Raw genomic sequence first — 27957 nt, 5'->3', positions numbered from 1 at the left:
TAATACTGGCTGCACAAGAACAGGCACTAAGAACAAATGCAATAAGAGCAAAAGTAGAAAAATCAACAACAAACAGCAAGTGCCGCCTTTGTAAAGAAACAGATGAAACAGTGGACCACCTAATCAGCTGTTGTAAAAAGATCGCACAGATTGACTACAAACAAAGGCATGACAAGGTAGTAGGGATGATACACTGGAACATCTGCAAAAAATACAAGCTACCTGTAGCCAAAAATTGGTGGGACCATAAAATTGAAAAAGTGGTCGAAAATGAAGATGCAATAATATTATGGGACTTCCAACTACAAACAGACAAACATCAGCCACACAGTACACCAGATATAACTGTAGTTGACAAGAAAGAAAAACAAGTTAAAATAATCGACATAGCAATACCAGGGGATAGCAGAATAGAAGAAAAAGCAATAGAAAAAAATAACAAAATACAAAGATCTACAAACTGAAATTGAAAGGCTGTGGCAGAAAAAGACCAAAATAATCACAGTGGTAATTGGCACCCTAGGTGCAATTCCAAAACAACTTGAAGAGCACCTCAACACCATAGGGGCCACAGAAATCACCATCAGCCAATTACAAAAAGCAACTTTACTGGGAACAGCCTATATTTTGCGACAATATCTATAATAACCAACAGTATTGACGATAAAATTCAGCCATCCCAGGTCCTTGGGAAGGACTTGATGTCCGGATAAAACAAACCAGTCAATAACACCTGTCTGACTGTGTAAACAAGAGAGATAATAATAATAATAAGCTATGGGTCAATCCACTGATTTTTAGTGCTTTTGGGGGGGGGGGGACAAAACTTTTAAAATGGCTTAAAATGGTGAAATAATTCAAGCCATAACTTTACAAAATGTTCTGGAGCTGAAGTCCTTCTTTGGACCATTGGTCCACCCCCATGTGGAGGGAAAAGGACATTCCTTTGATTTTATATTATTATTTTTCTTTCTCATTGCAGGAACAGACCTTTTAAAAGGGATTAAAAGGAATTCACACCTTTTAATTCCTTATAGGCTAGACGGGAAAGTGAGAAATTGTTTCTAACCACCAAAAAAGAATCATTCAAAGTTTTTTCACTTTTACTGACTGTGTGCTTCTGCAATGGGGAAGACAAAAATTAGTATAAAATCAAAGGAACGTATTTGTTCCTCTACATGGAAGTGGAATGATGGTCCTAGAGAGGGCTTCAGTTCTAGAACTTTTTGTTAAGTTGTTTGAAACAAGCCAGTTTTAGCACATACACCCCCAATGCCAATGTGGACTTCATATGTGCCAGATTTCATAACTGCATGCCCATCCATTCAGGAGATGGGTGTGGGAGACATATGATGTTACCCCTTTTCATTAAGGTAAAGGGAAGATCCCTCCACACACTGGTGAAATTGTTGTTGTTGTTGTTGTTACATTTATATCCTGCTCTTCCTCCAAGGAGCCCAGAGTGGTGTACTACATAATTAAGTTTCTCTTCCAGGGGCGTAGCAAGGTTGGTGTGGGCCCAGAGACAAGATTTTAAAATGGGGCCCCCCCACTCAAAGTCCAGGGCCTCCGCACACCCCAGGCCCCCAAGGATTTAAGTCTGATATTCCAAAATAAGTATGCTGCCTGGAAATACATTTCACTGAATACACACACGCACACGTCACAATAAACAGTGATATACATTGAGTACTATACATTTGTTTTACTTTTAATGCCTAGAACACACTAGAAAGATGAATGATTAAAATGGCCCCCTCGCTGCAGATTAGCAAAGGAGACTTTCAACCATGCAGGGTGAGCCTATGTTTGTTTTCTCAGAATTCTGAACAAATTCAGTCAAGTTCGATTCCAGGAGGTTTTTCACAGGAGGCTTTTAAAGCCCTTTAACACACATCTCCTCTGGAATGGAGGTGCTGCATTCACATGTTGGCCAGATTTTCCCTGAAGTCCCTGCAAGTTATTGGGGAGCAGTTCACACACAAGAAAAATAAAATAAAATAAAAGCACAAGACATGCTTCACAGTTCTCACTCAGACCTTCTGGGTTGCAAAACAACTTGAACATAAGTGCATTTATAAATGAATGAATGAATGAATGAATAAAATAAATATAATACTGTTTCTTCCAGAAGTTTTTGTAATTTTCTGCCATGAAACAAGCCACTTATAGAACTTTTTAGATAGTTTTTTTTAAGCCAGCAAATTTTCCAAGCTGTTTAAAAATAAATATTCAGAGACTTCTCAGTCCCTCCCCCCCATATCAAAGCCCTATGGCAAGCAGATGCCTATATATCCGGGGGGGGAAGGTAACCACAAAAAGGAGTTCACACTCTACCTGGCAGCAGGGGGTCTTCTGCTGCAGAGAACAGTGGAGGCCTCTCTGGCTGCCTCCTCCTTCCTGGCTGGCTTGGGCCCTACTGGAGTTCAGGCTTCACAGAGGCCTACACGAGGCCTCCGTGGAAGCCCCGCCCACCTGCCGATCAGCTGAGAGGCGGGAGAAAAGGAGCTCTTTGCAGCTTGTCTGCTGCTTTGATTGCCGGCCAGGAGAACAAGCTGGAGAGAGGGCGAAGAGGGCAAGTGGCTGAGGGGCCTTGGGGCTGGGCAGGGGGCAATGGGGAGTCACGTGAGGTGCCTCTGGGGGGCCCCTCCAGGCAGTGGGGCCCCCAGACAACTGTCTCCCCTTGCCCGATCGTTGTTACGCACCTGTTCTCTTCCACAACAACCCTGTGAAGTAGGTTAGGCTGAGAGAGAAGTGACTGGCCCAGAGTCACCCAGCTAGTTTTATGGCTGAATGGGGATTTGAACTCGGGTCTCCCCAGTCCTAGTCCAGCACTCTAACCACTACACCACCAAGATGGGTCTTCAGTTTTTGAAAGCCAGATTTCACAGTGTTTAGCTATTTTAAAGAAAAATTTCAAAAATTCACCCCAAATCAGGAGATTGACCTGATTTTGAAAAATAAAATAAAAAGAGTGTTGCCAAAGTGCTTCATGTGTGCCAGGTTTCATAACTATTCCCATTTATTCAAAAAATATATAAGGGGAGAGGGGCATGCTGTTGCCCCTTTTCATTAAGACAAAAGGCATCTTCCTCCACATGCTGGTGAAATAATGATCGAGGGGGGGGGGATTCAGTTGGTGAATGATGTTCCAAGGGGGATATTCAGTTTCAGAAGTTTTTGTAAAGTTCTGATTTGAAACAAGCCAGATTTCACCATTTTTAGCATTTTTAAACAAATATTTCAAAGATTCACCAAACGTTGGGGGATTGGCCAATTCTTTTCAAATTCATCACATATGACCCTGACCTCCTTCCCCACATGTGTGGCAGGTTTCAAAGCTCCAAGGCCAACTGTAGATTTTTGGTGAGTATTTTTAAATTTTCCCATTTGCCTCTATTGGGGAAAATCCTATTCCATTTTCCTAATTGTCAAATTCTGAAGTATTTTACAAATTATGTTTGATATTTTGGAATTAATTCTGACTTTACAGATTTTTACTGATTTGGGGCAATTTTGGATAAATTCAAATTTTTCAGTCAGAATTTGCCCAGGCCTAATATGTGCACACATCCCAAGATAAGGGTTTTTTAAACATGTGTTTTGGTATGGGTGGGTTCACATACAGCACTGAACCTCAAGGTCGGCAGAGCTTCTGGAGCACTGAGAACATTCGTGAGCCCTGCTTCTGGTCTCTCAAAGGATAGGCTGAGAATGTGGATGTCATATGTACCTACCAATCTCGGCATATTCTGTCTCATTTGTGGTATGGGAACCTGACATCTGTCCCTCACTTCAAATCTTAGTCACAGATGTCAGATTCTGTAGCTCAAGTCAGGCAGAATATGCCAAGATTGGTGGGTTTGGACAGTATGACCAATCCTGGCATAGCCTTCCTAACACTGGAAGTTGAGCTTGTGTGCATTCCCGGGGGGCTCCAGAAGCTCTGTCAAACCTTACATTGGTTCTATCTGTGAACCCACCCATAGTCTTATTTGGTTGGTTGGTTGATTCAATTTAAAACAGGTTTAATGGGTAAAGCTGAGGTAGAAGTGAGTTAAAAAGGAGTCTGGGAACCTCTGAATAATGAGGGTCCTCATCTCTCTTGGCAGCCCAGAGCAACTGATTATGGTAACAGGGGCACATTGGCCTTACCCTACAATAGCAGGGACTTAGCAGGCAGTGATAAAAGCACTACAATATTTAAACTGTATATGCATAGGCTTATGCAACTTATTGTAATCTCTACACATGTGTGAAACCCTTAGGTGCCATTCCATTTCAGTTCCTTTCTATCAGCCCCCAAGCAGTGGATTTCTATGGAAAATCCATCTCCCTGCTCAGTTTAGTAAAGTGTTCACTTCAGTTTAGAGCAGGATGGTATCTCTGCTCCAATTGTGTTGAGAAAGCAAATGAATGGTAGGTACTGAACACAGAATTCAGAAACTCAAGTGTCTCAATTTTCTATCTTCTTTTAAAAATAGCCCTGAAGACTTGATAGTGCTTGGAGTGCTTGGTAAATTCACAGAAACCTGCAGGGTATGTGGAGGGGAGGTTTTCCAGATTTCTGGAGGGGTGGGGTAGGGAGTTTCAAAGTCATCCATAGCTCCTTCCCTTACCCATTATTAGCAAAACAATGCTGTCAAATATATGCGCATTTTGTTTAATTTGTGTAACTTATACAAGTCACAGAATGAGGATTTGATGCTATGTGGTTAAGATATGACTAGAATACAGATAATCTCACACAAAAAGTGTGAAATATTGGGAGGATGTGGATATTGCTAGAATATATTATAACCATTCGCAAAAGCATGACTTATAAGATGACTTGCTGAAAGCATGACTTATTTTGCAATCACTACCAGAATTTTCAGGTCAAGATTTGGAAGTGACAAAATAGCTACCTTGACCTGAATTCTGTGATGTTTTATTGTTTTATTTTTAGAATTTCAGTGGCATGTCTTCTAATTGCTTACCTGCCCTGAATTTATCCATGAGTAAACACTGGTAGCAAAGCAGTCATTGGTAAGTCAGCTGACACTCTTATTATCGTCTAGCAGTATCCCAATATGCAAATATTGCAATAGCCATTTGATTTCACAGTGGCTCACTTAATTTTTCTGGCACAATGTGAATCTCAACTACTCCTGCATGGTTAGGCAGGAGACTATTCTTTATCCTAAACCTGGAAAAGGGTTTTCACTTTTGCAATGGACAGCAGAATATAGTGATTGAAGGAAGCAGTTACAACATGGAGCTATATTAAGTAATGGTAAAGTGTTCTGTCAAGTCAATTTTGGCTCCTGGTGCCCACAGAGCCCTGTGGCTTTCTTTGGTAGAATACAGGAAGGGTTTACCACTGCGTCCTCCCACACAGTATGAGATGATGCCTTTCAGCATCTTCCTATATCGCTGCTGCCCAATATAGTACCAGCAGGGATTCGAACTGGCAACCTTCTGCTTGTTAGTCAAGCATTTCCCCGCTGCGCCACTTAAGGCTATCTTAAGTACCACCATTCAATGCACCAATGTAAAGCCTTGCTTGGCGCTTGGCGAGTATCCCCCTTCTTCCTCACTTGCAGGCTTCCCTGATGTACCTGGTTGGCTTCTGCATGAAGCAGGATTCTGGACTACATGGGCCTTTGGCTGATCCAGCAGGGTTTTTTTTTAATGTTCTGTCAGACTTCCAGAGGACAAGGTGGGCTCCTAGCCCTTCTTGAACTCCAGAATGACTGGGTAAGCACAAAAAAAGAAAAAAGAAAAAAGAAAGGTTGGCCTCAGGAACAACCAGGGCAGGAGGTTAGTTTGCCACCTGAGTCCTCCTCCTAGCTTGCTGCATTCAGCCGGTTTCCTCTCCTAGAACAATAGACTCCTGCTCTGCTATAGACTACAGCAGAGCTATAGGCTCTAGACTCTATAGCTCTGCTGCAGTCTATAGCAGAGCAGGAGGCAGCTCCATGCATTCACTCAGAGGTGAAGAGGGAGGGAGGAGCTAAGCTTATATATATTAAAAAACCTGGGGGGGGAAATATATATATATATATATATATATATATATATATATATATATATATATATGCTTTTTGTTACCACTATTCAGCCTCATTTAAGATTTATTTACTTCATGAGCTGAGTTTCAGTGAGGGGGGGCCATTTTAAAATCTTGTCTCTGGGCCCACTACAACCTTGCTACACCCTTGCTCCTTGCCTTATTTTAGGAGGAAGAGAATGCTGGCATTTAATGCCACTGATTATAGTATGCATAATATAGTTAGGCATATCACAGGAATATAGGAAAAACTTCTCTTTTCCACTTGAAAGAAGGATATGGTAATATCCTTCCTCCTTTCAGCTCCTTTACCAACTCATGTATGTGTGGACGCTTCACCACACCTCTCTGCTTAGAGTCTAAGAACATAAGAACAGCCTTGCTGGATCAGGCTCAAGGCCCATCTAGTCCAGCATCCTGTTTCACACAGTATTCCACCAGATGCCTCTGGGAAGCCCACAGGCAAGAACTGAGAGCATAGGGAGGAGAGCTGGTCTTGTGGTAGTAAGCATAACTTGTCCCCTTAGCTAAGCAGGGTCTGCCCTGGTTGCATATGTACACGAGATGATGTATGAGCACTGTAAGATATTCCCCTCAGGGGATGGAGCCACTCTGAGAAGAGCAGAAGGTTCCAAGTTCCCTGCCTGGCATCTCCAAGATAGGGCTGAGAGAGATTCCTGCCTGCAACCTTGGAGAAGCCGCTGCCAGTCTGTGTAGACAATACTAAGCTAGATAGACCAATGGTCTGACTCGGTATATGGCAGCTTCCTCTGTTCCTTTGCCCTCTCTCCTGCTGTTATTCCCTTGCAACAACCCTGCCTTGCTCCTCAATCCTCGGTGATATCACAGTGGCCACAGTACCCAAGCTATGAAGCTGCCTAGAAATTACATTTTGAAACAGGACTATTATTTTGCATGTGTGTTTATCACCTATCATCCACACCAAGACAACTGTCTTATTATTATTTTTGAAAACCACTCTAGGAATTCCCCCCTGCCTCCCAGAAAACAATCCACACAACACAAAGGTCATTCCGTTGGCTGCAGACCGAGTGCCATAGCAGCAACAAAAGGTAGAGCCTACCCATCCATCTTCAGCCATTACAGGGCTTCATAATTCCAAGGTGCAGCTGTGGATGGCATGCTCTAGTTCACTGGGACATTCCTGTCTGAGAATCTGCCTGGCTTGAAATAATGGTTCAGCTCCCCACTCAGAGTCAGTCCTTTTGGAGGAATTTGCTTACACTTCAATCTGTTTATGACTAGTGTGGCTTGGTAGGGGATTTTCGTTGCTATCTGCACAAAGAAAGAATGATGAACATTAAGCGAGAAAAAGAGAACAAGCAGGCAAGAGATCTTGCCACTGGCAAGACACAGAGAAATGGGTATGGGGTCTTCCAGGGCAATAGCAGAGATCAGTCCTGTCAAGATTTGGCTGTTTTGCACTTCAGTGTGCTTTGGATTTTATTTTATTTTATTTTTGGTTCCTGAAAAATCATGGGGAAATAGTTGATTATTGGTATCAGTTTTAGTTATGCTACAAAGAATCCGAGGAAATACCTTGCAGTTGGTGATGGAAAATTTATCTCACAGGTAGTGCAACATAGGAAATAAAGTGTCTGCCAAGGAGCAAAAACCAAATGAAAGAACATACAGCTTTGCATTGTAGAAGCTACCAGCATGACTAGTGCCTGTTCACCAGGACAAAGAGTGCTTCAGACTTGACACCCATATGTGAGAACCCCTTACTCAGCCAGTCAAACGAGACCCAACCAGAGTTCCAACTCCTGCCATTTTCTTTTTTTAAAGCCATCACTGGTGGGGGCTAATTTGGATAAGGGCTCAGGGGGAGGGCATTTAACCCCTTTGCCTCTGTGCTGATTCCTCATCTTAACACTACCCAGAAGCTGTTATTAGCTGAAGAGAGAGAAAAGTTAAGGGCAGGGGTTTTTTTTGCCTATACAGTTTTATCTCTGTTGCTAATAGTCTTGGGGGAGGGAGTGATTTGGATCAGGGCTGTGTGCAGGGGAAAAGGCCAGTATCCTAATGTTCTGCAGCCCCAATCAGGGAACTCCCATTCTGTCTTGTTTGGCTCTCAGCCAGCATCCTTCATTCCCTGCCTAATTCCCTGAAAAGATCAGGTTCACAGTTAGGGAATATGCTCAGTGTTCCACTTGTAGAAGCTGAAGGCTAGTGTGCCAACTGTAACTCCTCTCAGCCTGGTTAGAGGTTCTTATGTTTCTACAGACTGGATTGCTGAAATGTGTTATACATGGAGCTGCCATTGAAGATTGTTCAGGATCTGGAGTGAGGTCAGATTACTGCAGCTAGGCGAACTAGGACTAACTTTGGGGAACACTCTACAGCATTGATGGAACAAGTCCACTAGGACCTGATCTTTCCCCAAGCTTAATTCAAAGTGCTGATACTTCCCTTCTGCAGCCCTAAAAACCTTGGGTCCTGGGTACTCGAAGGACCATCTTTTCCTGCATGTGGCCTGCCCATGCATTGAAATGAATAATGATCCAAATGGGCCCCTATTTTCTCCTCCCCATTTGGAGGCCATGAAAATGGAGGGACTGTTTGTTAATTTGAAAATTCTGAAAGGCTTACGACTGGTTGGTGGCAGTGGGTGCCCCTTTTTCTTTTCTTTTCTAAAATTTAGTTTTGCCACACCTCTATAGGTGAAGGCAGTAGCAATGCTGGAAACAGTGGAGCTCTTCCTGGTGGCCAGCTCTAGCCAGGCACCATTTCCCAGAATGCATCGGGAATGATGCCACATAGGGACCAATTTGCTGTCTCTTTAAATATCCCCTTCAAAATAACGCTACATCACAATGTCTCTTTGTTCTCAGTGCATTCCAGTGAAAAATGGGGGTTGGATGGAATCTGCCACCAGGAAGAGCTGCAACACTTCCAAAGCTGGTATTGCTGCCACCAAAATAAATTAAGCAAAACATGGTGGAGGGGGCACCCGCAAACTAAAGTATTTCTTGCCCTCGCCCACCAAATAACCAATTTAATCCTTCCCCATCCACCCTATAGAATCAAGCAAAACATGTTTATCTGAATGAGATAATTAGAGGCCCTTCCCTGAAGGGCTATTCACATGTTACATTGGGCCAGTTCAGATGTCACATGGAACTATGGTTAAAGCCTGGTTCTGCACAATGTCTCCAAGCCTTGAGAATACATGCTTCCCACTCCCCTGTCCAACAAACATCTAATTCCAATTTAGGTTAGAATAAAGCAAGACTGGTTGTGACATCTGAACTGACTGATCTTGGTTCATTTGTATTTGTGATTCCTAGGCGGCTGGAAATTATTTCTGGGGAAATTTCTGGCCTCAGTTTCACTTAGCAGAGCCATTTTGTGGCTCTTCCTTGGGGGAAATCTTTTTACCATAATTCTCATGGAAAACCCCACATATTGGTGGGGGGGCAATCACTGGACAGCTGGAGATGGCTGGAGCATGGTATGGCACTTTATTTCTCTGATTTTCTCTGTTTTTGCCATTTCTAAGCCATTTTTTGCCCTGAAGGAATTTAACCCCCTAATTGCCATTGACTCAATGCCCCATTATCCATGGTTTCGTTATCTGCAAAAATCGGCGTGAACGGAACCCCCATGAATAACAAAGTCTACCTGGACTGTAGTATGTGAATGACTGTGTGTGTATAAATCATATGTATGCTGTAAACAGATGGATTTGACAGGTGAACAGGGCTTGGTTGTTCCCACCTTTGTAGGTAGAGCTGGCAGTGACCATGAAGAGGGCCTTTTCTTAAGAATGCTCTTAAGAGCCCTGCTGATATCCTGCCAAATCTTGGCACTAGGTTAAAAAAAAAAAGGCAAAGGCTTTTTCTAACATAAGTTCATTCTACATTTATTCTCCTTTTTACTTTCACTTCTGCTGTTAATTTAGGGATTTTAATTCTGCTTTTCCACTTACAGGGTTGTCCAAGATGAAAATCCAATGGAAAAAATCAAGCAAACCAAGCAGAACAGGGAGATTCAAGAACAAATCAAACTGCAGACAAATCAAAACTTTGCCCAAACTAAAATATTTTTAGGTGCTGGCAAAAACCAGAATGTTAGAGGGCCAGTTGGTAATCCCAAGGCATGAAGTTCCTCATTTTAGATGCTGCAAAAGAGAAAGCCCTCTCACATGTTCGCACTAACCAAACCTCAGAAGGAGGTGGTTTCATGTAGGGCTCTGTCAGATGCAACATGGATCCAAGTCTGAATTTAACCAAGCTTCTAAAAACAAGCAGATATGTGCTCTGCAAACGATAAAAAAACAATGTGGTTTGTTTGGCCTTCCAGTGGTTTGTTTGCCCCTCCCTTTACCCAGTCCTCCCAAATGCAATCCCAGAGTTCCAAGACTGCCCTGGCAATGCTGTGCCCCATCACTCCCTCCATTACCATTGGTTGCCAGCCTGGTATTGGTGTAGAAAAGTTGCACAAGCCAGTTTGGCCCTTTTCACCCATCCTTGGCTGCTCTCAGCTGGTCAGAGCCTAGCCATAGTGCAGCTGTACAAAGACAGGCAGCCTGCAGCTTTCATGTCAGCACAAAGCTTTCTTGTAATAGTTAGGTTAGGGGGAAAGGAGGACGCTAGCCCACAGCACCTCAAAACAGAAAACCTCTTGTGGCTTGCTTTCAGCTCCTGTAGTCACTCTGCCCTTCCCCCCACCTCTGAAACTCCTGGTCAGTGTCTGCACGCAGCACGCAGCAATATAGAAGAGTTTCTGTTGCAGAATGCTTATGGAGTCAGCACTAGCATCTCTGTGGGAAGAGCCAGAGCTCTGGCAACAAGCCAAGAATACAGCACCATGGTCAGTTTGGACAAAAAGCAATGGTAAATTGAAGCATGGTTAAAGCAAGTAAGCCAACTACAAATGTTGGCTACAAAGGTCCGTTTGGGGGGCCAAACTGAACCTCGGTTGAATTTCAGAGGCGCATTTGGATTGCGTAGTGACACAAATATCCTCAACGCATGTGCAGAGTCATGAAAATGGCTTCCACACATGCACATGCACCTAGCTAGCCAGAAACCAAACCCTAGAAACGACTTGCCCTAACAAACTTAGTTTTTCCTTTCCCCCTTGTTTTCTTGTTGATTTCTGCTTCTGACCAAGCAAAACAACCCTTTTTGTAAAGTTACGTGGATTTCCACTTGATTCAGGATACTTAAATTGCCCGAATAACCAGGAGCTCCTTATAATAGCACAAGGTCAAAATAAGGAGGAGTTTGGGGTGCAAGGCTCACCTGAAATAACACCTCTTTTGAACCCACAGAAGGATTGTGCTGCTATTCTGAGTCTAGACCCCCCAACCTGATATTGTCCCAAATAGTATACACAAAGTTAATGACTCAGTAAGGTTGTTCTCACAAGCAGCCTAACCCAGGCTAGGGCAGCCCAGCCTGGGTTAGGCTGCTCATATGCTGTGCCGGATCCGTGCAGATTCTGGCACTGCCCGCCTGACTCAGCTTTCTACCCCAGCCCTTAACTGAGAATAAGGGTGCAACCAAGTCCCATGTCATATGATGCTCCTAGCGTGCCCGTCACAAGGGGATATCCCCCAATGCACTGCACTTGTGCATTATGGGATACATGGATGCTGGGATGCATAGTCCCGGCCTCTAGAGATCTGCACTATGTGGAGTAGTGCAGATCATGTGGGAGCGCAGTCTGTGCTTCCCACCACTGTTTAAGGATGGTCTGGGGGAAGGTAAGTTTGCTGCGGCCTTCCCCCCACCTAGTCGCCTTCCCCACCTCCTGGTTGTGTGCTTAGCTTTAATGCCGGCCTGCACAACGTAAGGCCCGGGGGGCAGATCCGGCCCACAGGGACACTTTTGCTGGCCTACAGGAACAAAAGTCCTGGAGCAACAGTAGAAGCCATGAAGAGCACTTGGCTTGACCTGTGACAAGCAGCAGCAGCAGTTCAATGCATTTGTCCACTCGAGAGCAGATGTTTCTCACCCAACTTGCTGGTCCTGCCCCTGTACCAAAGCCCATTAACACCATCCCTCATCCCCCTGACTTCAACCCTCTGCTCCCTTGCTAATTTTAGAGTAATTAATGTGCTGAAAGTTGACCTTGGCCCCTGTGCACCAAGTCATGGTCATTCCCAGCCTACCAGGACATTTGAGTTGTGCACCCCTACTTTAGTGCCTTTTGGAATATTGCTGCGTCCTCATATTCTCTACGGAGTATCTTCAAAATGTTAACTCCTCACTAAAATTCCCATTAGGCCAGCAGCCCTTTATCTCACTTCCAAAATGCAGAGTATATCATGATGGAAAATTATACAGTATGACAGGACAAAGAAGTTCTTGAGCCCCATGTCATCATAAAACACACAAGCGAACCTGTCATTTTGATGTCACGCTCGATGAAATCCCTACCTGCTCTTGACTCCTTCAAAAGCTGCTTTCTGGCAAGGACTTATCTGATGGTTTATTTGTAGCTGAAAGACAGAGGGGGAAAATAAAAATAAAATACTGAAGTAGTACAGTAGTAACAGCGTATCCACTGTTGGTCCAAAAGTAAATAATGGGATGTTTTAACATTTGGATAATGGTATCACTGATGATGGTTATAAAGTCATAGTTTTTAAAATATGACAGCATTGCACTTATCTGTTCTAAGGAGTTCAAAGGAGTAAAAAGAAAAACTTTTTAGAAAGGAAAAAGAGGAAGCCACATTGGCCTGGCTCACACAATCATTTGAAACTAGGTTTAAGGTGGGTTACCAACTTTAGCGTGATTGTCTGAACTCATGCCAAGGTAGAAATTTCAGGTTCCTCTCAGGATACAAATCACCTCGGCATGGGTTCACACTATCTTACTAATGTTGGCAACCTCATTAAACCTAGATTCAAATGACTGTGTGAACCAGGCCACCACTTAGCTTGTGTATCCACAACTGGTCAGACTGTGGCTTAAGAGCCATCTCTAGCCCTCCAAGGCTGTTCAGCTGTAGTTCTAGACTGTTCAAGCAACTTAACTGGGTTACATTATAGTTCCTCCTTCAATGTTCCGCTAGATCTTTCCCACTAACTTACTCTGCATTTCATCCCTAGATGGGGATGACTGCTGACAGGTCAGGGCGGGGATGGAGAACATCCTGGCCTGCTTCTGTCTCTTTAACAGAGGACAACCCTACAACCAGTAGGTGAAGCTTTTTATGGCATGGAAACATGATCATCAACTCAGGGGCAGTCCTTGCATGAGGCGAGCTGGTTGCTCAGGTGGTGGGTTATGGGGTGCAAGCGGGACAGCAAGATGCCTCTTGCCACTGCCATTGGAGCTGCTCTTTGTAGCTGATCTGACCCTTACAAACTCTGCCTCTCCTTCTACGCCGTTCCAAGCTCGCAAGAAGTATGAGGAGCAAAGAGGAGGCTGCTGGCAACCATTTCTTCTCCCTGCCTGCCACGCCACCTTCAAAGCTTGCTAGGGTCTGTTTTGAAAGAGGGCTGCCCCCATCAGGGATGTGGGCAAGGTGATGCAATACCTTGGGCTGCCTCTGAACCAATTGCTGATCAAGCTACTGTTAAAGGGAAACCTACAGGTGCCCATTCTGAAGGTTGTCCTCTCATGACCATGGCCCCCCACCCCTTTGTCTGCATCGTGCTGCTGCAGCTGCCAGTTTCTTCAGTTTCTATAGCCATGTCTCCACATGACAGGATGCACAGGGGTCCATTTCATTTATTTAAAAGCAGTAGCCTTTGGCAGTTTTTGCACACCACACGTGCAAAGTATTAGAAGGAAAGGTGATGGACCTACTGGAAGCCACCCAAAGGAACAATGCATAGGACAGGGGTGACATCCCAGGAGGTAGGGTGGATTATTTGACCATGTAATTAACATTGCTCTAATGCACGGATTTGATAGGGTTTAAAATACAAAAGGCATATCCTTCCTTCATATTGAAGCAATGCATTAAGAAGAATGAAAGGGAGCCACCAGGGAGGTTGCTAGAGTGAGAACAGGGGCCGCATGTCTTCTTGGGTGCTGGTGCCCCATAGCAATTCCAATATGAAAATCTAAGCACATTTTTGCAGGTGATGAGATCTCCATTTTGCGCATCTCCACAATTGCATCACATCACACTGACATAATAAATGTTCACACTGCAAGGTCTTTTGAGATTCTGCAGTACTGCCATCCCTTCTGTTGAAAGATGCTATGCAGCCTGGAGAGGAGCCCAAGTGCTTGAGTAGATCCCCAACCAGGTGTCCCAGCAACCAATATCCAGTGCTCGACCTCCTAAGTCACTCACGTGCTGGTCCATCTGCAAGCTGGAAGGATTAAAACCTTGTGGGCCAAGGGCACCCTCTGGGCTGCAGTGTTGGGCTGAGCACCCCAGCTGACCCCTTGGTTCTATCAAATCCTTGTTTCTAGGCCAGTCCAGCGGTCTGAGCAGCTCTATGGAGTTGCAAAGCAGGCTTGCCTCACCCAACTTTGCTTGACTGACTCCCCTTGTATCCAATCCCATGCAACCCTAAACTATGTCTTCTGCTCCTGGCCCTCTGCTTGGTTATAACCGCACACCCAACCTGACCTGCCTTGACTTCTCCTCTGGGCTCTGGCCTTCCATTTCTCATCTTCCCATGCCTGAACCAGACCACCCTAGCCATGATCTGACACATTTTTTGTATTAATGGGCTAATGTGTATGGGCAAGGGTGGGCTTGTTCAGAATAGAGAAACACGTCTTGGTGAAACCACTTTACATACTTTAATCACTTGGATTAAATTCAATGAGCACTCGTGTGAGTTTCTCATTTTAGGCATAGCAACACTGATATTCGGAAGTGCAAAAGTATCTCTGTGTTTTCTAAGATATTTGTGAAAACACACTCACTTCCTACTAAAGGAATTTTCTTGGAAGCAAGTATCATTGATTATATTAGTATCATTGATTATATTAGTATACACCTACTGACTTCCTAGTAGGTGTATTTAGAATTGCAGTGGAATGGCTACACAGGAGGACAGATCTCCTGCACTTTCAGGATGGTCACTTATGCATGACAAGAGGTCCCCATAAAAATGTGCTCCTTCACATTATGAAAAGGGGCAGGCTGGTCCTTTATAGCTGACCATCCTAGGCTGCAGTCTCAAGCCTGCTTCAGATGTAGTGGTGGCCTCCATGTGAGCACCATGTGGTTCATGAGCTGGCAGCATCATATGGAGCTGCTGCTTGTGATATGGAGGGGCTGCTGGTGGCCACCATTATTTATGTGAAATCCCAGTGGCCCTTGCTTCAAATGGCCACAGTTTAACAAATCACAGCTGGCTGAATGAACTACCTCATGCGGAGGCGCTAGTTCTCCCAAGCAGAGCCCCTATGTAAGTGCCACTGAGCCACGAGTCTTGTGGTGGCCCCACATGCTCTTATATATGGTTGCCCACATTCCATTATGCCCAGACCAGTTCATAGACTTGGAGGCATTGATCATGCTTCTAAATAGGGTTCTAATGCTCTGAAATAAAAGATGCCACCCACACCTTATTAGAGCAAATTGCATTAGTTAGAGGCTAAGCAAAATGTGTGCACATTCCCTGTCTTTTCTTCCACCCTATTTTTTACCTTGGGATCTCGCTCATCACACATAATACTAGCAGATGTAGGCTCAGTCAAAATAAGAAACACTAACATATCTAGCACTTTGTCGCTGCCACTTTGAAATCACGCCAAACTTTTTTTTTGGCAAACATATGCACAGCTCTGTTTTGCTTATTTCTCAGTTTCATTGAATGAACAGGGAGAAACCGGAACTGTTTAACGCTGTATAACTCAATGTCATAAACACTCCACTGCTAATAAAGATTGATTCTGTTTTCACTGAAGTAATAGGGACTGGCTGGTTTGAGAAAGAGAATCTTAGGGACCAGACACCAACAGTTATTTGAAAGTTGCTAGAGGCCAGATTTATTAAATGGAGCTCCCAACTCCAAATGGTCTCTGTAACACTGGCAACCATTCAGTACTATACATATCATGTCTAGACCCTGAATTGTACCCTCTAGCTCCATCCCAAACAATGCACCAACCCCCCTGTTACATTCACAATAGGGCTGTTCTCATGATGGCAAACTGGGTAGAACAAGTGTCCTACCCAGCTTTGAGAATTGTGCACACTCCCAATTTTGGGTTGTCTGTCAGCAAAAGCCTAGGAAGGAGGCAGTGTTCCCTGTAAGACAGAATCCCAGATGTTTCTGAGATTCTACAGCTCTCAGAATCCCTAGCTGCAGTGGGCTTTGGCTGAGGATACTGGGAGTTGTAGTCAACAACATCTGGGATTTTCTGTTAGCGCCTTAAGTGATTCTACACAAACCCTATATGTATTTCAGTAGCTGCACCTTGTAGCCAATACACACCACATAGGGGTCACATTATTTGACATACTGCATACTGTATGATTTGGGATGTGGCTGTCACCTCTTCCCCATGCCCCATCAAGAGGATCAAGATCAATGAGGAGCAAGAATGCCCCGTAATGTCAGACTGCAACAGAAGTTGGCTGAACCGGGATCCCTTTGGCGCTCAAATATTAATATTTGGAAGCAAGCTAGGGGGGATTTTAGGAGGAGCTTGATAAGAGAGTGATATTCCTATCAAGTCATTGCAAAATCAAGGTATTCTGAGTAGTTCTGAACAATCATGAAATCAGTAGAGTACCACACCATGATCAGATTTTTTTCTAAAAAATAAATCAATTCCAGTATTTTGCACACAATGGTCAGTGCCTACTATTACACCATAAAACTTAGAATATGAATCTTATGTATGCTTAAAGTGTGCTGTCGAGTTGGTGTCGACTCCTGGTGACCACAGAGCCCTGTGGTTTTTCTTTGGTAAAACAGAAAATGAGTTTACCATTGCCATCTCCTACGCAGTATGAGATGATGCCTTTCAGCATCTTCCTATATCGCCGCTGACCAATATAGATATTTCCCATAGTCTGAGAACCATACTAATGGGGATTCAAACTGGCAACCTCTGGCTTGCTAGGCAAGTCGTTTCCCGCTGTGCCATTAGGTGGCTTTATGCATGCTTACTCAGAAGTAAGTCCCACACTGTCCAATAGTATTTATTCTATAGGCCCCAACTGTTCCCATTTACCAGTTACAGTACCCATTTTCTGGAACTTGTCCTTGATAAACTATTTTCCCTGTTTTTGCCTTTTGGGGATGCCTTGTTCAGGTTTTTTTCAAGTGAATAAGTGAATTGCTAGAGTTGTCGTGCTTCAGGATTCAGCTCCCTCCTCAGAATCTCTAGAAACTAAATCTCCAAGTAGGTGGATGGGTGGGTGCATCCTCTATCCTCCTATTTAGTGCACCTAGGTGAACAATGGGTGAATGGGTGAACAACATTAAGGCCCTATGCTGTGCACAGTATCAAGTAAGCAGTAGAATCCAGTCTTCAGCAATGTGTGAGGGGAAATAATTTTTTTTTAAAAATGAATCTACGTATAGCATCAAAACTGTGTTCATTCCAGAAATGTGAACGTATACTATTTTTCAGTATACAGTGGTCCCTCGACTTACAAACTACTCGACATAAGTATTTTTCGAGTTACAAACGGCAGTTTTAGATCCGGTTTTAGATGCGGTTTTTTCGACTTACAAATTTTTAGATGGGGTTTCCTCGACTTACGAATTTTACATGCGGTTTCCTTGACTTGCCTGCCTGTTTACTGCCTGTTTATTCTTGAAAAGAAATGTTCCTGTGCAGTTTGCAAGCCTTACTGGGGGTCTGGGTCTTTTTTCTAGGCTCCGGAACGCATTAATCCGTTCCCAATGCATTCCTATGGGAAACCGCTTTTCGACTTACGAATTTTTCGACTTACAAATGTGCATTCGGAACGGATTAATTTCGTAAGTAGAGGGACCACTGTATAGTAGTTCCACCTTCTATCTTGACACAATTCTTCCAGTGACTGACCAGCTTTTTGATTCCATCAGAGAAAACAATTTTTGGTAAAGAGTGTATCCAATTATGTACCACATTTTGAATGTCTGTATCTTCCCTGAACTTGCACCCCCTTTGTGCATCTTTAAGTCACCCATACATGTGGACATCAGAAGGCCCAAGATCAGGACTGTATGGCGGATGTGGTAGGACCCCTGCTAACTTGGCAAAGAGGCACCTTTTACCGTGGTGATTCTCTTTATTTAGCAGGGGGAGAGTAACTGGCCCTATCCACCCCCAGCACAGTACTTCCAGTGACTGTTGCTGGTGTCTATCTTATGTTTCTTTTTAGACTGTGAGCCCTTTGGGAACAGGGAGCCATCTTATTAGTTTGTTATTTCTCTGTGTAAACCACTCTGAGCCATTTTTGGAAGGGCGGTATAGAAATCGAATGAATGAATAAATGAATGATCTGCTAACTGAGCAAAGCTAATAGAGAGCCTTGCTAATGGAGCAAAGAGGCATCTTTTAAAGTGGTGATTCTCTTATATTTAGCAGGGGGGGAGCAACTGGCCCTATCCATCCCCAGCATAGCATCCCTCCAGTGGCTGTTGTTGGTGTCTAACTTATGTTTCTTTCGTACTGTGAGCCTTTTGGGGACAGGGAGCCATCTTTAGTTATTCTTGAGGCTGTTCACATGAGCAGCCCTACCCAGGCTTGGGCAGCTCTACCTGGGTAGGGCTGCTTGTGTGAATTGCCGGGATCATGGCCAATTGTGGTGCTACCTTGCCTGGTAGCCTGGGAATTTCCCACCAAACTTTTACCTGGGTAAAAGGGCCCGAGCATGCTCTTTTACCCAGGTTCCCAGTTGTGTGTCTGCCCGGGCTGCACACAGCCCAAGCAGACACAGAGCCAGGTGCCTAGAGTGCCTAGCTTGAGGGGAAACCCCCCAACATACCACTCTCCTTGTGTTGTGCATGTAGGGATATCTGGAGGCCAGGCTGGCTTTTCCTGGCCTCCAGAGATCTATGCTGCCCAGAGCAATCTGGATTGTGTCAGCATGTGACCCGCATGTCCCACACAAGGCTCCTGGTCGCCTGGGGAGGAAGGTAAAATCGATCTTGTCTTGCCCTGTGCCCTCCCATCGGGCTGCAATGGTCATGAGAATTACCTTATACTTTTTCTGTGTAAACCACTTTGAGAACTTTTATTGAGAAGCAGTATAGAAATACTTGTAGTAGTCGTCGTTATTGTTGTTGTCATCTGAGATTTCAATTCCTGGATACACTCCAGTACTGCTTTGACAATATGGGAGTGAGCATTGTCCTATTGCAGAATAACTCTGTTGGGAAGGCATCACGCCTTTTCAACCCAATTATTGACTTCAGTGCTGCAAGGAAGGACACAGTAGGAAACACTTGTCACATTACTTTTGACTTCATGGAAGTATACCAGTATACAACCATAGTAGTCCCAAAACATGCAAGGCAGAGTCAATAACTAAGGCGGACAAACAGATTTGATGCTAAACTTAAATTTACCTTATTTATTGACCTCTCTCTGTACAGGTGAAACTTGGAAAATTAGAATATCGTGCAAAAGTCCATCAATTTCAGTAATGCAAATTAAAAGGTGAAACTGATATATGAGACAGATGCATTACATGCAAAGCGAGATAAGTCAAGCCTTAATTTGTTATAATTGTGATGATCATGGCGTACAGCTCATGAAAACCCCAAATCTACAATCTCAGAAAATTAGAATATTACATGGAACCAAGAAGACAAGGATTGAAGAATAGAACAATATCGGACCTCTGAAAAGTATAAGCATGCATATGTATTCAGTACTTGGTTTGGGCCCCTTTTGCAGCAATTACTGCCTCAATGCGGCGTGGCATGGATGCTATCAGCCTGTGGCACTGATAAGGTATTATGGAAGACCAGGATGCTTCATTGGCGGCCTTCAGCAATTCTGCATTGTTTGGTCTCATATCTCTCATCCTTCTCTTGGCAATGCCCCATAGATTCTCTATGGGGTCAGGTCAGGCGAGTTTGCTGGCCAATCAAGCACAGTACACTGTATACTTTTCAGAGGTCCGATATTGTTCTATTCTTCAATCCTTGTCTTCTTGGTTCCATGTAATATTCTAATTTTCTGAGATTGTGGATTTGGGGTTTTCATGAGCTGTACGCCATGATCATCACAATTATAACAAATTAAGGCTTGACTTATCTCACTTTGCATGTAATGCGTCTGTCTCATATATCAGTTTCACCTTTTAATTTGCATTACTGAAATTAATGGACTTTTGCACGATATTCTAATTTTCCGAGTTTCACCTGTATAATGGGTGTGGGGTTTGAGCACTAATCCTTGGCATGAGAACTGAATGTTTCAAGTCTATCCCTATTTTCACCTAGGAACATAGGAAGCTGCCTTCTACCAAGACAGACCACAGGTCCATCTAGCACAATCTTGTCTACTCAGACTGGCAGCAGCTTCTCCAAGGTTGCAGGCAGGAGTCTTTCTCGGCCCTGTCTTGGAGATGACAGGCAGGGAACTTGGAACCTTCTGCCTGCAAGCATGAAGGTGCTTTTCCCACAGCAGCCCCTCCCCTAAGGGGAAATATCCTGTGGTGCTCACCCACGTAGTCCCATACCTGCAAAACATTGAAGCGATGCCATGCCTATACTATTATTATTATTATTATTATTTTGCATTTATATCCCACTCTTCCTCCAAGTTGCCCAGAGCAGTGTACTACATAGTTAGTTTCTCCTCATAACCACCCTGTGAGGTAGGTTAGGCTGAAAGAGAAGTGACTGGCCCAGAGTCACCCAGCAAGTATCATGGCTGAATGGGGATTTGAACTCGGGTCTCGCCGGTCCTAGTCCAGCACTCTAGCCACTAAACCACGCTGGCTCACTAGTATGCATGTTCAGGATTGAAGCTGATATCTGCCCACCCAAGTAGCTCAGGGGCAACCTACTCCTGAAGTCTCACAACTCATAGGCATAGGAGACATAGGAAGCTGCCATATACTGAGTCAGACCATAGGTCCATCTAGCTCAGAAGGCAGCGGCTTCTCCAAGGTTGCAGGCAGGAATCTCTCTCAGGCCTATCTTGGAGAAGCCAGGGAGGGAACTTGGAGCCTAGATTCTCTTCCCAGAGCGGCTCCATCCCCTGAGGGGAATATCTTACAGTGCTCACACTTCTAGTCTCCCATTCATATGCAACCAGGGCAGACCCTGCATAGCTAAGGGGACAAGTCATGCTTACTACCAGAAGACCAGCTCTCCTCTCAGGTACAAACAGACAAACAAACAAACTAACATATAAACTCACTATTGACAGTTGGCCAAGATGTAAGAACCACATCTCCCCTCTGCCTCTCAGGTAAGTAGAAATATTTTGGCAAGGAAATAGTCTTTTTGCACCAGATGGCCCCCCAAGTACTAGGTAAATCCAGCTCTCTTCAACTTTAGCACAAAGAGGCTTAAAATTAATTAGCAGCTCAGGTTTTTTTTAAAGAACACCACCAAAACAGTTGGAGTGTGAGAAAGGAGACTGATTAGGAGTTTTTCAGTGCTTCTAGGCCAAAGAGATGAATTATGGTGTACAAAAGAGGTGATTGTCATTCCATGGAGAGGTTAAAGGTATTTATAAGCTGCTGCTTTGATGCTGCTTTGTTTTAGGGCATTTGTGGAGCTATTTGTGAGATGACAGTTTCAGCATCATCACTTTCAATTCAGCATGCTCCAGAATGAAAATGAGAAGAAGATTGGTTTTCTCACCAGAATAATCAAGAAGAAGCCAGGTGGTTTATGGTTGCCTGGTGACCATGAAAAGAGCAGCTTTCCTCATTCAGGGTCTATTTCTGGCTGGCATGTCACAGTGCCATGTTAAAGCTAAATGGAGGGGGGAAAGGGGACCTAAATGGGACTCAGCCCTGCAAGACATCATAGAGGAGGCGCATAAAAAGGTGTGTGCGCGTGCATGCGCACGTGTACATATATGCACACACCTTAAAGGAAAAGGGAGCATTCCTGAAGAAAACAGGATTATGATATCTTGTTAAGTTAAGCACTTCCTAAAGAGTTGCTCATTCTAAAGCTCCAAAAGCTCTACCTGAGTCAGTGTTTTAATTCAATCTGTTTCATAGACACACCTTTAGAATATCTGAAAGTGACATTTGCAGCTCAAACCTAAGCATATTAACTATGAGGAAGCAAGTTTCTCAGCGAACCTTACCTTACTTCCTAAGCAAGGTGCACCTAGGAGTGCAGCCACAAGGATGGTTCACGTAACTGCCCCACAATCATTTGGGGATTATTCATATCTGTCCTAGGAAGGACATACCCAGGGTCATGTAAAAGGTGCTTCATGTGAATGGAAAGCATTGGTGCACTTGACTGCTTGACTGAAACATTGTCAGAAATGTTTCATCTCTATCTCACAGCAATCATACAGGCCAGCTGAGTTTTATACATCCGGTTCACAGAAAATATTCTCTGAGTGGCCTCAAAAGTGTGCCCATTTCCCACAGACAAGTAGTGTGCACATATGCAAGATGACTGCATGGATGTTTCAGCCGTCTTTGCAACCTAGCTTTCAGTCTTCTTCCCTGCCCTAGGTGTTTCTCCAAGCCAGATTCAATAGGAACCAAGATTCTTGTACCTTTAAAAGAGGACATTTAAGCAGGCACCGCTCACCATGCTTTGCATCCGGCTACCCTACTTCAGTCAGAATTCAGTTCTGCAATGCTTGCTGTTCCTGGAGGCTGATTTCAATGGCTCAAAATGGACTGTGCAGTAGGTTCAATGCATGTGGTTGGCTGCAGGCAGAGTGAATTGGCCACCTTATTCCTTCATTGTGCAGTCAGACCAATTTTCATCCCACAGTGAGGTGTGTGGACAAAGTTATTCACTTCAACACAAACTGCAAATCAACCTGGCCATGAAATGAAATATTAAGATGCCCATTCCATGATGCAGTCAACTCTAAGGTGTGCTGAACGTGTGTGGTCAGAAATGATTTTCATTTGTGTGATCAGTCTACAGTAGAGCTTGGCTCAGGAAAATAACTGAATTTACAAGGAAAAGGATACAGAAAGAAACCATTCACAGACAGGCTGCTTCTGGTAACTTCTAGCAATACAGGTTAAATATGTATCCCTTATGGGACCAGAAGTGTTCTGGATTTCAGACTTTTCCGGATTTTGGAATATTTGCATATTGTAATGAGATATCTTGGGCATGGGATCCAAGCCTAAACACGAAAAGTTACTGTACATGGTATTATATATTTTTAAGGTTTTATTTAAAGTCTCGAGTGCCAAATTGAGTGAGTGACCTGAGGCGTTTTGTTTTGTTACGATGTGCTCAGCCTCAACGAGTCGGTGCTGTGAGTGCAAGCCATGGTGTGGTTTCCAGATTTTGGAGCATTCCGGATTTCGGATGTCTGGATTAGGGATACTCAACCTGTACCTTGTAGAGAACAACATTATTTTTGACCCTTCTATCCTATCTGACTTTTAGAAATATAACCAGCTTCTACTCTGCTTGATTCTTTTTCTGTTTGGCCCTGTTGATCTTTACCGAGCTCTATTGGATCTACTCTTTCAGCACCATGCATGGACTGTATCCCGTAGGACTCTTTAGAGCCATCTCCTATATACCAATTGTCCTAGGCTTGCAAGACTAATACAATTGCATTCATGGCCCGCTGACTAAGACCCCCCCCCCCCACACACACACAATGAGCCGTAGTAGACACACAATAACTGTAGACTATATTGCTTCCTGGACACTGGGTCATGGTTAACTGGTGATCTCTGCTAATACCATTGAAATTCTCAGTGCTTCATATAATTAGGCTGGTCTAAACTGGGGAGGAAAATACATTTTATTTATCCATGAATTGGAGTAAAAATCTGTATTGTTTTAAATTGTGTACTCTTTCTAGAGATACAAATATCAGGCAGTATATAAATATGATAGATAGATAGATAGATAGATAGATAGATAGATAGATAGATAGATAGATAGATAGACAGATAATATTGCTTACACAAACAGTGAATCTTTTAGATTATATGACCAATTGGGCATTTTCAATAGATTGGCTCCAGAATTTAAGTTATGCTATAAGTATTCTATAAAGTGTTTCAAGGTAGTGCTACAATGGTTGATTGTGGAGGAAGTCAAACACAGTGCAAAAATCCAGCAGAAATATCTCCCCATATCTAACTGTAACTATCTATCATATCTAACTATCATACTAATCTACATTTTGCCATATACATAGAATTATTAGGGTTTTTTTAAAAAAAATGCACATATATCCTGATTTATTTATTTTTTTAACCCTCAAAGTGGCTAACAAATAAGATTAAAATAATCATGTGGTAAAGATGCCTTGTAAACCACAACAAACACACTTGCCATCAGACTGATCCCAGAATGCTGGGCTATTCCATGGCTAATTTTGATTGTACGTTTGCTAACACGAGTGCTTTTCCAGGCAGGATTTTAAACACCAGCATCATAAGTAGGGGTACAAATATTTTTTTCTAAATACAGGTCTAGGAGCCAGATAAGAGGTGCAACCTGCTTCCTGCCCTCCTTAGCCACCCAGGTGCCAGTTGTCAGGCTCAGTTTTTGAGGGGCCTGGGGCTACTGGTGTTTTTTTTTAAACTCCTGATCACAAGACCTTCATGTGCAATAAAGAGCCACGAAAAACAGAGCTCAATTTGAAACAGTTAAATCCTGCTCATGAGCCAAGGGTAATTTGCAGACGTTACTGAGAGGAAAATGGTAAATTGCTTATGGATATTTCCCAAAGAAAGAAGGGAAGTTCATCAAACACAATTTTGATATGAATTTTGTCTTTAGCTCTAGGGAAGTAGATAAGATTCTGAGTTATTAGATATTAGCCTGGAGCATTGTGATAACATTAGATATTATTTATCATTAAAGCCAGACAGGAGAAAAAGAGAGTCATTTTCTTGTGGGGGAGAACAATATGTATTTGAGACAAGAAGGGCTGGGGGTGGGGGGGAAGAACCACTCAGAGCCATAAAACCTAAGCTCTCAGTACAGCTTCTTATTTCCTTGGTTTAGCCTAGAGTGAAGTTAAGATACTTAGTGCTTAAGAACAACAGACTGTATGAAAACAGAACTTCTTGTGTTTTCATTCAGACCCAGGAATTTAAAGGCATTTGAAACCATGAAGGAACAAAAAGAGGCTATAATTCAGCACCCGGTTTGGAACCTTTAAGTGTCTTATGATTTCTGTGGGGTTGCTGCAAGTATAACCGCATGATTATTTGAATGTCACAGACATGGTCTGGTTGCTTGACTTTAAGTCCTGGTTTTGGGAGGAATGGGGTAGAATTCAAGTTATTCTATACCTGATGAAAATTAAAGGGGACACCATTTTACTTGGCACCTTTCAGGATTAAGTCCTTGTTAAATAGGTTGCCTCACAGTGGGAATCCCTAAAAGGATTATATATTTTAAGAACTTCTCACATATTGATGTCATTCATATGATGAAAGTGGGCAGGGTTGGGGGGAAGGCAGAAGCCTACCTTGCTCCACATGATATGAGCCCAAAGAGGGCTCCACCACCCCCACACCCAGACGAGCAGCACAGAGCCAGCCAGGCAGCGAATGGGCAATGGGGACGGGTGGAAGCTGGGCCACCAGGAGCCACTGAGCAGCCCAGTGCACTGGGAAATCTCCCTGCTGATGCACCACTCCTTCTCTCAACTTCTAGGATAAAGATGGCTGCCAGCATCCCAGGAGCAGCTGCCAGCAGAGCACCCAGGCAACCAGAGAGTGAGGTAGGAGGCATGCATTTGTCCTTCTGCCTCACTTTCTACCTGGGTAGAAACGCAGGGCTAACTGGGCAAGGAGTAGCGGGACTGGGAGCAATTCTGGTACTTCCCACGACCAGCCTTACCGGGGCTAGCCCTGTTGTACACAGATGGGGCTGGTTGTGAGAATGACCTCATGGTCTTCATGGTTTGAATGGTAGATACGCACGTAGGATTGTGGGGCTGTGGTCATGGCTGACTGGAGTTATTTTCAGTATCTGTTGAGCTGTAGGATGCAAGATCTTGTGGTTTGCCATCTCAAACTGCTGATAATAAAAGCAGGCTTAGCAGATTCATGGATTACCTATTGAGTGGCTAGGAAGGAGGCCCTACCAATAGTGAGGATTCAATAATACAGGTAGGATCAGCTGCCGGGTGGCTAGCCAGGTGTCAAATCACTGCTTATACTACATATAAACTGCATGTGTGATAGATTTGGGATTGAAAAAACTGCATCCATTTCAGAAGCACTATAAAAGAGGCGATGAGCATTCTAAACTCAAATCTCTGGTCTTGAACCACCTTTCGGGGCATTAACTGCTCTGTATTAAAAAGTCAGTCCTTAAATATTATGACCATTAACCTAAAATCCAGAGGAATACAAGCAAGAGAAAACACTCAGGAGCCCAGACACTGATGAATACAAAGACTGAAATTTAGCAAAGTGATTTATCCCATCGCATTTTGCAAGCTGTTCACAGCACAATGGTAAACTGCTGCTTAGTAATTGAGAAGGACACATCCTCTTCTTATATTGAGTCTGCCTGTGAGCGATGATGATGGCAAGTTAATTAATTATCTCCGGCATCGGTTTACTTGAACATTTTCTTTTTCTCCAGCAGCCTTTTGAAAGAAGCCCAATAGAGGGCCTGATTAGGGGGATAATGAAGGAAATTTCCAATAGATTATATCATTTCTCATCTATTTGCAGCCATTGTTAACATGGATTGCTCTCTCAGTGCTGGGATTCACGTCAGGGAAATTTCATAAGCATGTAAATCTACCTTAAATGGGATATTTAGGGATAAATTCAAGTAATTGCATGTTTATCATATTTCTGTCAATGTGATGGGGTTGGGGGTTGGGAGAAGATCAGCTGCCTCAATCTCAGTAAGAGGTTCTATTATATGTGCCCCGTTTCCTTTTGTGCCACATTCTATTGGAAAGATCTGTGTTTTGAGGAGGAGTAGGGTAATAGCACATAGAAAGAGTAGACATCCGCAAACCTTGCAGGTAAAGAGGGGGAGACCTTTTCACATGAATCCAAGGCTATAACATACCTTTCAAGGGTCCTTCATTGTGAGCATCATCATCCTGCTTTTGGAGAGAAAACCCAACCTGTAGGCTCTTTGAAGGCCTTGTTTACAGATCATAGAGCAGCAATTGCCCTTGGGTGTAGTTCAGAAAGGTGGGATTTATGAATATCTTAAATATCTCCCTTCCTCACACTTTTACCTCCATTGTTTTAAGAGGAATTACACCCATGGATTGCAAGTCAGAAACCTGCTGATTTCCCCATAGGATCTGAAGAGGTTTTCAACTCAGTTTTTATTCCTGGGATATGTGCCACTTTTCTCTAGCCACAGAGGTCTCTCCAACCATCAAACAGGAAATGGAAAAGATTTATTACATGTTTAAATGTTCTCTCACATAAAATATTGCCTACAAAACTAGAATGTCAGGGAGATGGTTCTCAAGGTTCATCTATGTCCTTGTCTGATCTAAGCCCACTGATTCTTGTGACTGTAATAGCCGTTTCTTCCTTCCTCATTTATAAATGGTAAGTAGCCTGATTATGAAAGATGATGGGGCAGTATCATACTATCATGTGTTCCGGTTATTGGTGTCAAAAGAAGATTGCAACAGGCCTACAAGTGGACCTGATGAATCTACCCATTTTAAAGTGAGGAGATTACTATATGAAGTTGGGAGACTACCAGTAACGAAATTGAGGTTTTCTCTTTCCACTTTTGAATCTAGCCGCCCAGAGACATAAGTTTGGGCAGGGTATAAATTTGATTAATAAATAATAAATAAATAAAATACATCTTATTTGGCTTGCAGACTCCAGCTGGTATGGGGTATAATCTGGCCAAGTTC

General features: G+C 43.4%; 1 protein-coding gene and 1 long non-coding RNA gene across 9 annotated transcripts in view; one reads left to right on the top strand and one right to left on the bottom strand.

Moving 5' to 3' along the window:
- Positions 1 to 27957, bottom strand: part of TNRC6C (trinucleotide repeat containing adaptor 6C) — an 814117-nt gene that overhangs the window by 494811 nt on the left and 291349 nt on the right. For 5 of the 8 annotated variants that reach the window (XM_053303815.1, XM_053303813.1, XM_053303818.1 and 2 more), the window contains exon 1: positions 12463 to 12523. Coding sequence is in view for 1 of the 8 variants with exons in the window: in XM_053303814.1 (XP_053159789.1) it covers positions 12463 to 12524 (62 nt within the window). In the remaining 7 variants the exon portion in view is untranslated. Of the gene's footprint in view, positions 1 to 12462; positions 12525 to 27957 lie in introns of those variants that run through there. The other 3 variants (XM_053303814.1, XM_053303817.1, XM_053303816.1) reach the window with 2 other exon arrangements.
- On the top strand, positions 8657 to 10365 carry LOC128348163 (uncharacterized). Its single transcript, XR_008317975.1, has 2 exons — positions 8657 to 8977; positions 10007 to 10365. It is a non-coding gene; the product is annotated as an uncharacterized LOC128348163 (long non-coding RNA).

Source organism: Hemicordylus capensis, chromosome 2 (genome assembly GCF_027244095.1).
Source record: "Hemicordylus capensis ecotype Gifberg chromosome 2, rHemCap1.1.pri, whole genome shotgun sequence".
In the NCBI taxonomy this organism is placed as follows: Eukaryota; Metazoa; Chordata; class Lepidosauria; order Squamata; family Cordylidae; genus Hemicordylus; species Hemicordylus capensis.
Note: the sequence above shows the minus strand (reverse complement) of the source record. Positions and strands in the feature narration are given on the sequence as shown.